Below are 12,572 nucleotides of genomic sequence, written 5' to 3'. Positions count from 1 at the left end.
TTGCAATAAAATTTGCATATATTACTGTATGTGTTTAAGGATGATCGTTAAGTTTTTGAATAACTTTAAAATTGCCGTATTAAAGCATTCATTAAATACCACATTAACTGACCATTTTGATGGAGATTTGTGTAATACTGAGCTTAAAAACATGGAATGTGTATTTTTTGTTTTTATTTTTATTTTTATACATGAGAGTGTTAAAACATCTGCTATATTCAAAGTTACCAACGCAGCTTTGAGTATATCCACATACTTAAAATTATTTCCAATTGAAAAAATTGATGATGTAAAGATTTATTGTGTTGATGATGATGATGATGGTGATGGTGGTGGTGGTTGTCATTATGCACTAGAGAATATAACATTTTACCAGTTGGTTTATATAAACGCGCCCAAAACATACTTCTATTATTTGTCTAAGGACCAAATACATGAATAAATCCATTTGTTGTTATTGACACTAGAATGTCGATGTACAATTTACAAATCACAGTCCATTTATTTCATTCAAAGTCAAGTATTCAATAGACATATATATGTGTGTTGTATCATAAATCTTTGAGGTAAATTTTGTAGAAACCAAGCTGTTATATACAATACGAGATAAATTCATATACCAAGAAGAGAAAATAAATTTATTGTGATTTTTGTAAAATTAGTTGTCAAAATATTTACAATAAATTATATTATTTATAAAATTTATAAATAAATATTTATAACGTAAAAAAAATACTATTAAAATTTTTTTTTTTTATAAAAAAAAAAAAATGATAAAAAATAATTAAAAATTAATTTTAAATATTACACTGTATAAATTATTTAATTAATATTTTTAAATTCAAAAAAATTATAGTTAATATTTATTTAACAATTAAAAATATTGCCAAATGAGAAAAAAATTTTATTTATGAAATTTTTAAAAATTTTATATCTCATTTTGAGTATTATAGTTTTTTTTTTTTTCATTTTTTTGTATATGATGTTTGTTATGAGGGGTGTTTATGGTTCTCTTGAGAATCAGTTAAATACCAAGCACCAAAAAATGATGTGTTTTTCATAATCTCATACACGGGCATTATAGTTTTTTTAAAATATATTTTTATTTTTATGGTTTTGAATATAGCTGAGATATAACAACAACAATAACATACCAGCCACACTGGAAATAAGAAAAATAAATTGTATATATATAATTTGAAAAACAAGATACAATAACCAATGGTTATTTGGACCCCCCACTGTTCAATGAGAGACATTTCTCATCATTTTCCATTCAGACACGACTGAGTTATATTCCCAGCCAAAGGCACTCACGCACAATCGTTCGATTTATTACAACTGCGAACCTAATGAATTTAATTTCATATTTCACGGGCCTAAAGTGGTCAGGCAGCCTCATCCTCATTTCATTTTTATGCTTTTCATATTTTTAAATGGAGACGACGATAAAAGGGTTACATTCAAATTTTTCTTAATATTATTTAAAACTAAAAAGTAGCAATTTTTATATTTTTTTTTTTTCTTCTTTTTTCTTTCAATCATTCTTATTTGAAAAATAAAATGTAAAAAAAAAAAAATTATTTTTATTTAATAGCACTGTTAAATGAATCAACGGTATCATATTTTTTTTTTTTTTTACCCCAGCTAAATGACAAAGATAAATATTTTTTTGACAAAAAAAAAAAAAAAAATTAATATCCTCATTAAATATTATTTTTTTTAAACTTGAATATTTTTAAACACAACAATAGAATTATTATGACGCATATTAAAAATTTTTTAGTCATAAATAAATTGTTAATTTAAAATAAAAAATTTATTATTCATAAATAAATTATTAATATAAAAAATAAATTTTTTTATTCATAAATTTACAGGTAAATATTTTAATTATTTTTATAAAAATGATTTTTCATGTAGTAAAGATGATTTTTATGTTAATAATTAATTTTATAATAAAAAAATTTTATAATTTTCTTGTATTGTAAGCTTCTGGTTTTTTTATTTTTAAAATTGATTATCATGAATGTATCAGGTGTCTCGATGGCTGTTGTTAAATAAAAATAAAAATTTGCCTGAGCATTATCTCGGGTGTACATTAGTGTTGGTACCTTATGGCAAACTTTTTGTCGGTATAAAAAAAACCGAATGATTTATTAATTTATTTTTTTTTTCATACAGCTAACGAGCCGAGTAAAAAATAAAAAAATTACAGTTAAAAGATATTTTTCATTTGACTTATTCTGACTTTTAGAATGTCTTCTTTTTGCACTAAAATTGTTTATTCATTTTTTTTTTCTTTCATGGATAATATACCAAATAAATATCCAAAAAAATAGTATAAATTTTCCAGTGGTATATTTCATCTTTAATTTTGTAAAATTAAATTGTAGCTGTTATTATTATTGTTATATATTTTTGTGTATCATGGGGTAATTAGAGATGAAACTGATCCTGGGAATATCAGCCAAACCTTCGTGTTTGTTTAATCGCGTGACTCAAAGTTGGTCTAATAGATGTTCAAAATGAGGGAAGATGTATTGGGTGCATTGGAATGTTAAGATTGGACCTGTTTCATCTCGTAATTGCCAGTTACTTTTTTTTTTTTTTTTTTTTTAATTGTAAACACCAGTCTACATCATCAAACTCACCTATATTCATTTTTTTATTTTTTTATCTTTTCTTATTTAAATATTCACTGCACTTATAAATACACCTTGTTTACTTTATTTTTTATTATTTATTATTTTAATATCAATGCTAAATAATATATTAAATTTTATTTACTATATACGTTCATAAATATTTTCTATCCTCGCCTGTCAATTAATTTCATCTGTGTCTGAATAATGTTAAATTCCATAAATATTTTCAAAGCAAAAAAATGCAATTAAATTTTTTTTTTTTTTTTTACAGTTAAACTATTGATACAACTTTTGCAATATTATAAATATTTATTTTAAAACTACGCATACTTTGTTTATTTAAAAAAAAAAAAAAAACAAAAAAAAAATTATATATAAACGTTTGATTTTATTTTTCTAAATATTAAAAAATTTATAAATTCATGACAACATTATTCAAGTATTCAAGTAATTACATGAGCAAAAAAAAAAAAATAAATAAATTCATTAAATAAATAAAAATAATAATAAAGTTATAATAAAATAGAAAAAGTTGTTTGACAACTGACCGCAAAAGCAGCTCAAATACAATCATGACAGAATTCAAAACGAGTGAAATGGAAGGCAGTATATTGAAGGGGGTTAGTGATAGAATGATAGGGGGAAAATAAAAGAGGGTGAGAGGTGGTGAAGAGAGTAAGGGAGGGAATGAGGGGGGGAAAAAATATATATACGTGTCAAGATAAAATAGAATCAGACACACACGCGACATACAACTGTAAAACACTGTAGGGTTGTGGTGAGTATGTGATTTTATACTAGCAAGTTTGTATGTAGCCATGTAGGAGGGTGGGTGGGTTTGTCGTTTTTTTATTTTATTTTTTTTCTGGATATAATACAATTGCACACACATAGTTCGACAAGAGAGATACTCAAGAGCGGAAAGAACGTCATCATATTCATATAGTGTAAAGAACAACGACACAGTGTGCCTTCTCTCCCTTTGGCATCTTTTTTATCAGTTGGGGTGGTTTGCGGGTCACCCCACGGGGCCACAACCCCTCGCGCCGAATCGAATGCAATTATATTAGCGGTTATGTATCACATGCGGTGTACGAATGACGTCTAGCTAACTCGATTGGATAAACCCAAGTCTCTTTGTCTTCCCCTTTATTCTATTTTTTTTTTTTTTTTTTCTATTTCCCTTTTTTATTTTGCTTTTTTTTTTTTGTGCCCTTCAAGTCTTACTGGAACTCTCACTGGAACACAATTGTGCGGGTGCACTATCGATGCCATTGTGTCAAGCAAATATGGTGCCAAATTAGTATTACTTATTTTATTTTATTTTTTTTTTTTATATCTGTAAAAATTTGTGGGCAGTTTGATGTGGAGAATTATTATATGCAAAAGGGAGGGAATATTAAAATATGTTTTTTTTTATGAATGACGATAATTGTATTGTTGTAAGTGAAAATATTAGAAACAATATAAAAAAGTATAATTTTGTTAATTTATTTTTCTATTTAAAATTTAATAATTGTAATTAAAAAATTAGAGAAATTTAAAAAACAATAATTTTTTATGTCAATGCTGAGTAAATATTTAATATTTAATTCAAAAAAATTTTTTAAATAAAAATTACATTCATTTAATTATGACACAACGTTATTATAATTTTTAAATTAAAAAATTATAATTTTAATTTAAAAAAAAACAATATCAATACGATGATATATTTTTTTTGTTTTATTTTAAAAAATTTTGATGATAAATTGAAGATAATTAAATTGATTATTTAAAAAAATAAAAAATATATATTTTATTAAATTATAAACAAGTATATAATTATTTAAATATTATTTTTCATTTTACAATAAATACAACTCAAAGAAAAAATTAATAAAAAAATATTTCTTCGATAAATATTGATAATATTTATATTAAAGTGACAACAAGTTTTTTGTTTTTTTTTTTAAATATTGTAATGAGAGCAATACATCAATATATAAAAAATAAAAAAATATAGTAAAAGATCCCCCAAGTGTCTTTTACTCACTGGGTATCACATGGTTGAATCGAGTGAAACGTACATGGGCGTTACCACGACATCGGGGGAAACACCGTTGAGGCTGGCTGCTTCGTAGGACATCAGCAGCCGGCGCGTCTGGCGCGTATACGGCACGCCTCGTTAGATTTATCGCCAAAGCAATTGCTTTCTACATATTTTTTTTTTTTTTATACCAAAGGGCAAAATCTTCATTTCATACAGTCTTCAATGATTATAGAATCATGCGAATTAACAATGACAAAAATAACAAAGTATAAACAGTTTTTTAAAATTTATAAAATCATTTTGATTATTTCAACTAAAATAATGATTAAAACGAAAAAAATTTCAAACAAAAGTTGTCTGTTATGTTGAAAAATACATAAAGAATTCAAAACTTTTCTTTATTTTTAAATATTAAATTTTTTAGACGAAAATTACTACAACATTCGTTGATTTAATTGAAAAATTTTTGCTCGATTTTATGGTAATTTTGATGGCGAGTAAAATGTTTATTTTAAAATAGTAAAATGTATATAATGTAATAATTTTTTGATGTGTTAACATGGTAAAAAGATGAAGATAAAAAAAAAATAAAAGAATAAATTTCATATGTTGAATGTGAGAATGATAGAGACTCCTCTCTCCCGCAAAGTTTCACGTCACCATTTAGACAGGTTCATTAATGTTCACAACGGGTGATCCACCAATTCATATCTCACCTTGTTGAATTTCACATCTAATTCTCAATCGAGCAAGACAGCTTACACTTATTTCTATGAGATATATATTTAAGTATAAATCAATGTCGTATTTTAAAAAATAAAATGATGTATATTTATATGAAAAAGAAATTGTAGAAAAACAATCTGTCGTTGAATCAACTTGAAGTCTTTGTCAAAGTCTTCAAAGACGCCAAGTTAACGTGGTGCCCGGAAGTGATACAAAAAGCCACCATAATGACAGTAATAACGAAAAAAAAATAAAAAGGGTGAAGAAAAATCTATTTGCCTCCAGCACAATTCAATTTTTACTTATTTTTTTTTTTATTTTTTCGCCCCAGACACTATCAAAAAATCATCACCTGTGCCTTTTTAGTTTGTGATTCTGTTGAAGTATGTTAAAGAATAAAGGGATGAACATCATGAAGGGTATAAAAATATTAAAAGAAAGAAAAAAAAAAAAAATTAGAATGAAGAGTTGTCGCGACCTGGCTGAATATAAAAAGTACGACAAGCAAGATAAAGAAATGAAAATTTTTTTCAATTTTCAACCTTGAATGTCCGTCGCTTGCGGATATTAAGGTGAGGGTAAACTGACATTTTTGTGGGGTGTTGACATTTTCACCCCAGGCAAAGTGTGAGACGTAAAAGTGTGCACACGAGTAAAATAGATGGTCTCTTCCAACCCTTTATCCTTTTTTTTTTTTTCTTCCTTTCCTTATTTTTTTTTTTTTTTGTTTTTTGTCGGTTCGATAATCTAAAATACTTATCAATTTTATTTTTGCCTGCTTTCTGTAAATGTCAATAAATTATATAATTATTTGAGTCATTTTTTTCAAGTGCTTGTTGCAATACTAGTCATTTTATTAACTTGACAAATGAAACAATTTGATATAATGAAAATAAAAAATATAGAGCTTTATATTTACTTGGCAAATTGTGGCATTTAGAATTTAGAATAAAACCAATTTGCTTGGAATTTCAAGCTTGATGTAAAATTTAATTAATTCAATTATTTTTATTGTTTAAAATATTTATCTAGTATTTTTAATAAACAAATTTATTTAATTTTTTATTTTCAATACTTTATAATTTACTAGATAATTTAAAATAAATTTTCCTTAATTTTTTTTAAGTAGAATAAACTAGTTTTCGTCAGACAAATAAAATAATTACTGTCTTTTGCTAAAAAAAAAATTTTAATTATATTTTACATCACTTAAATTCATTCAATTATTTCATTTTATTTAATAATTAAAATTTTCCATAAACAATTTAATTTTCCAAGTAGAAAAACCCCACTTTCATCAGCCACAAAAATTACAGCAACCTAAAAAATCATCTCACAATTAAAAAAAAATCCCCCAACAATTTTTTTCCCAAAATATAAATAAACAAAAATATGTTGATGATTAAATTCACCCCGATCAATATATGTACACATAAAACAATATAAAAGGCTAAATACAAGCCAATTAATAATCCCCAGAGAAAACAACTTGGCATTATCGACATTGTTGTTGCATTGTTATAAACGACCATACTGAATTTATCAATGTAATATCATGACTATACCAAGGTCATACCAACCAAGCAAATTCCACATAACCAAAACATTAATACTTTCCATGGCCACTATGTACAATATCACATATACATATTTCGATGCCATGAAATAGTACATATATGATATAACCATACAAATTTACAAACACAATGATACAAGTCCTTTTCTCACTCCCTTTTGCTATTGTTTTGAAAATGGACAAAGTGCGACCAAGGGCTTTTTGTTAACACAAACACACACACAAACGCATTAAATGCCGAAAGGCATAGTCCTCCAGTGTCATAATCCTAGCAACTACTTTTCAAAAGTTCACGTGACCTTTGTAAAACCAACCAACCAACCCCTTGATGTTCTATATATTTATATACACAAGGTAATCCTCATATAACGTGGCCGTTACCCATCTTTGTTGTTGACATTTAGCCTGCTTGCACTTACCCATTAAATGAATAAAATATATTTAAAAAAAAAAACATGTTTAGAAGTTTTACAAAAAAATAGAAAATAACCAGTTTTGTACTGGAGATAGAGAATTTTAGCTAGGTGCTTGAAGGTGGTTATCTCGTTTAGGCAAAAAAATTTAAGTTTAAAAAACAAGGGACTTGATGATAATAATAATATTGTTGTTGACCTCATACCTGCTGATCAAGGGGCCACAAAATAAGGTTACCATGCTAATGGGATTGTCATTGTTGGTTATTAACATGACAATTGTGTTGCCTAAACTTGATGCTTGTAAAAAAATTTAGGTATAGAATTGACACCTTTAAAAGGTGTCATACTGTTTTGTCGTTTTATATTTTTTTGCCTTGAAAAATTATTTGTCAGAGAGATGGGTAGATAGGTTTACAAAATACATGCCTTGTTATGATAATTATTTTTCTTTTGATGAGTAAAAAAATTTTCAAAATATTTTGATACTTGGTAGATCTAAAATTTGATAGCCTTATAATTTTTATATATTTTTTTTAACTTTATTTTTCGTCTTGCACAGTAGTTTATATATTTTTCTAACACTAAATTTAGGTAAAAATAATTCAGGAAATTTTTTATTAAAAAGGGAATTGATTTTATTATCACTCAATTTTTAGAGCTTTTTTTTTTTACTTCATGAGAAGATAAAATACAATAAAAAACACACGACACTGACGAATCGCAGTTTCTTTGAAAAAATAAAAAAAATTACCCTCGAATATATATACTTGAGTTTGATTTGGTCAATTTATTGCCAGACTGTGCTTACGACACAACGACAAATAAAAATATAATTTTTAATACTTAATTTTTTTTCTACAACGATAATTATTTTATAACATTTGAAATTCTAGGCGCCGGATTGCGTATTAAAATAAATAACTACCATAATTAACAATGGAAATTTTGTTTTCCTAATAATTAAATTTAAAAAATTTGAATAAATAAAAAACAAAATGATATATTATAGTACATTTGAAGAAGCAATATTTTTGGTAAAAAAAAAATGAAAATTCAAATGAAAGATTGCATAAAAACCAAAAGGCAAAAGCATCAAATAGCTGTCGTATTTTACGAAGGCAATATTTCACGACACTTTCAGTCTTCCCAGTCATCTCAGTCATCTCCGGTTTGATTTTCAACGACTACTACTACTATTTTATATTTTTTTTATTTATACACAGTCTCGATCTTTAATCACAACTCGACCTTCCATTGTCACTGACGTCACCTTACGCGCAATTTAAGAGAAGGGTGGCTTTTTTTTTTCTTCAAGTACAATTGAATGCTTTGTGTTGTTGATTCCACTCTGAAATGATTTTGTCTACCAAGGGAATTATAACTTTTATTTGTACAATTTCACAGCTACTTTAAACTCATATTTTTTTCTTCTTATTTTTCACACTCATTTATATGTTCATTTAATAGTCGTATGACCTTAAAATTCACATTAATAAATCATAAATTTTATAGTAATACAAATGAAAAAAAAAAAAATAAACTTATGATATTATTAATGGATAATTTAAATTACAACATCAAAGCAATAATGAATAAATAAAATTCTATAATAAAAATGATAATGGATATGATGAGACGAGTGAATAATGTTGTTAAAATATGTGTGGTTTTGATAGAGAATAAAATATATATGCTGTCGTTGTTAGGTGATGATGCCTTGATGAGAAAAAGCAATGAGAAAAATAATACAGACCAGTCGAGAATCAAGATTGGTTAATTTACGTTGGTCAGTTGAAGCAGGCGCCAGGGCATTTAGTGGTTAACGCGCATACTCAATTTTATTTTTTATTTATTATCTCTATCTCTCTTTGATATTCTATACTTTATCTAATTTTTTTTACTTGTCTTATTTATGTCAAGTAGAATTAAGTAGAGACGCCACATATATGAGCATACACCACAGTTATTTCAATTGATTCACTAAATTGAAGATGCTGATGACATCACGGTGGCCCGAGCCCAATTTGACAAACTTATTTTATATACTGTTATATTATTTTCATGTTTATTATACTAGCTTAAATTTACATATACTCTTTTATTGTTCAATGTCATTTTAATGTTTTGTAATTCACTATTATCATCATACAAAATTTTTAATAATTTTTTTATTATCTATTTTATTTGATAAATAATAGATGGAATTATTAATAATTAAATTTTTATTAATGGTATTTATTTAATGATTAAATAATATGAATTTTTAATTATTAATATTTATTAATAGTTATATTTTATAAATAAATTATTGTTGCTAAAAAAAAGCTCAAAAAGCTCAAAAAGAAAAATATTTTTTATCTTCTATTAAATATTATAGAATAATTGAGAAAAAAATATTTGATGTAATTTTAAGCTGATTAATTGATTGTTTTTTTAATTATGTATATTAATTTTAAAATTTAATTTATGTTACAGATGCTTGTGGTTTATCAGATGTGGCACATATCGAGTCCCTCCAAGAAAAATCCCAATGTGCACTTGAAGAATATTGTCGTACTCAGTATCCAAATCAGCCAACAAGATTTGGTAAATTATTATTGCGATTACCATCATTACGTACAGTCTCATCTCAAGTTATTGAACAATTATTTTTTGTAAGATTAGTTGGTAAAACTCCAATTGAAACATTAATAAGGGATATGTTGTTAAGTGGTAGTAGCTTTAATTGGCCCTATATGTCTACAATGTGACACTCTGTATGGCGGCAGCTAGCCTCCGCATAATAATATACTAAATTTTAAAATAAATAAATAAATACATTCTTTACATGACGAAAATTCATGTATGGCAGTTTGTACTTTCAAACAATGGAAAAAAAAAACAAACAAAAAATCACAAAAAAACAAAAATAAACAACTCCACTATATTGCAAATAAAATTTTTTGCAATTGGATAAAAATATTTGTAAAATTTTTTTTTTCAATCTTATACTGAGGGTATATATTCTCTTGAATTCAATCTTCAAAATGTTCACACTGGATCTTGAGGAACAATATGGATGATAAAGAAAAATAAATTTGAAAAAAAAAAATGAATAAAAAAATTGAACGTGCATAGACACTGAAGTGGCGTCTTATCAAGACGAGCAGGATCAATGACTAAACTAGACAAAAAAAAATAAAAATAAATAAATACATTTTTAGATGATTTGTGTGACTTGAATATAGTCTTACACATTGTACAATATTGTATAATAAATGTGGCAATGTTACGACCTAAATACTTACTAAAATATATATATTTTTTTTTTATTTTAAATTTTTTTTTAAAATTGTTTTTGTTTTATTGATAATATTATTATTATTATTTTTTTTTTAAATATATTAATGCAAATTAATTGTAATGATAATTATTTGTATTTTTTTTTTTTCTTTACGAAATGAGATGTTGTTTATCAAGTGAAGAATGGAATTCTACTTGATTGCAAATTAGTCGTTTGTCTGATGTGCGAGAACAGAGTGCCGAGGGGCTAGCAAGTTAAATTGAAACCGTAAATATTTATTGTTTTTATTTTGTTGTTTTAAAATAATATATATTAATATTTTTATTTGATTTTTTTGCTCTCTATTTATCTCTGTGATGAGAATATTATATTATATATTCGACGGTTTCTTCTAGCGTCCACCTCACGCCTGGAACGCATTTGCTCAGATTAATTTCAATGAAAATTCAACAAATGACAGCTATTAATATACGCGTGATATTTTGTTTATTTATTTTTATTATTATTAATTATAAAATAAATAATTAAAACGTGTTATTTATGTTGTCAATTATATTTTCATTATTATAATTATTATTGAGCTGTAATACAAATGAGATAAATTCTCAACGAAGAAAAATCATAAATTGTAAATGATATTTTAAAGCTATTTTATCTTTTTTGTATACCCGCATGTGCAGCGTACATATATGTGTAAAAATAAATAAAGTAAAATAAATTTTTTAAATTAAAAAAAATAACAAATATGAACATTTTTTGTATAAATATTGTAAATAATAATAACATTTAAATCACAATGTGCATGAATGATAAATAATTAATAAAAAAAAGAATTATGTGCATATACATACACACATTTTATTATATAAATATATTATTAATATTATATAGAAAAATAAAATTAAAAAATTTAAAAAATTTATATTAAAAAAAAATATTTAAAAAAAAATTATTAAAAAAAATGGAACAATGGTTGATTGAAGCTTTTGTGAGAGAGCATGTAAGTTTGCATGAAAAATAAATTTAATAATAAAAAGTGAAAATATAATTGTTGAGAAACAATTTTAAAGTTAAAAAAAAATTTATAGAAATTCATATACTTGTGAGAGCGCACAGTAGTTGCTACGAATAACAAGTTGATATTGTTTACCCAATAGTGCAGAAAATAAAATTAAAAAAAACATAAAACAATAAATTTAAAGGAAAAAAAAAAATGTAATTACAAATTTAAGAGACACAATTGCATATAATAATAAAAAAAAAATACGACTGGTCTTTTTTTTTTTCAAAAGTATATAAAAAAGAAAACATGATGAAATAAAATGTTTTTAAAAAAAAAAACAAGAATTTTGCAATTTAATTTACCTTAATCATTGCTAATATTAATGTAAAAAATTAAATTCCCAAAAAAGAAAAAATGGTAGTTTAAAATATTCCCGAAATATCTTTCAAAAATTAAAGTAATAAATTATCAATTTACACTGTAAAATTAATTCCCAATCTAAAATTTCCAAGACAATTTGATAAAATTCATCCAATTGTTTTCAATCGGTAACAAAAATGCATGGAATTTCCAGCATTCACAACTCGATGAAAAAAAAAAATCACATTCAAATTACCAAAAGAGAGAGAGAAGAAAAAAAGGTAAAAAAAAATCAGAATAATAAAAAAATGTAAGCAACTGTATACAAAGAAGCCTTAAAAATTAAAAGAAAAAAAAAAAAAAAAAAAATATTAGACAACAACCAGAGGCCAAAAAAATAATTCTTTCACTGTGCTATTTCTACCTCGGCTTGTCGTTGACTTACTCTCCCGAACTTTGTCTCGAAATCTCAACTAAAAAAAAAGAAACTAAATATAAAAAATTAAAAATAAAGAAAAAAAAAAATAA

General features: G+C 24.9%; 1 protein-coding gene across 2 annotated transcripts in view; it reads left to right on the top strand.

Moving 5' to 3' along the window:
- LOC122851290 (steroid receptor seven-up, isoforms B/C) overlaps positions 1 to 10,938 on the top strand; it is a 40,166-nt gene extending 29,228 nt beyond the window's left edge. For both annotated transcript variants that reach the window (XM_044150423.1, XM_044150422.1), the window contains one exon: positions 9,874 to 10,938. In XM_044150423.1, coding sequence (XP_044006358.1) covers positions 9,874 to 10,148 — 275 coding nt within the window. In that variant the 3' untranslated portion in view covers positions 10,149 to 10,938. The remainder of the gene's footprint in view (positions 1 to 9,873) is intronic.
- The last annotated feature ends 1,634 nt before the right edge of the window (positions 10,939 to 12,572 follow it).

Source organism: Aphidius gifuensis, linkage group LG3, assembly GCF_014905175.1.
Source record: "Aphidius gifuensis isolate YNYX2018 linkage group LG3, ASM1490517v1, whole genome shotgun sequence".
NCBI lineage: Eukaryota > Metazoa > Arthropoda > Insecta > Hymenoptera > Braconidae > Aphidius > Aphidius gifuensis.
Note: the sequence above shows the minus strand (reverse complement) of the source record. Positions and strands in the feature narration are given on the sequence as shown.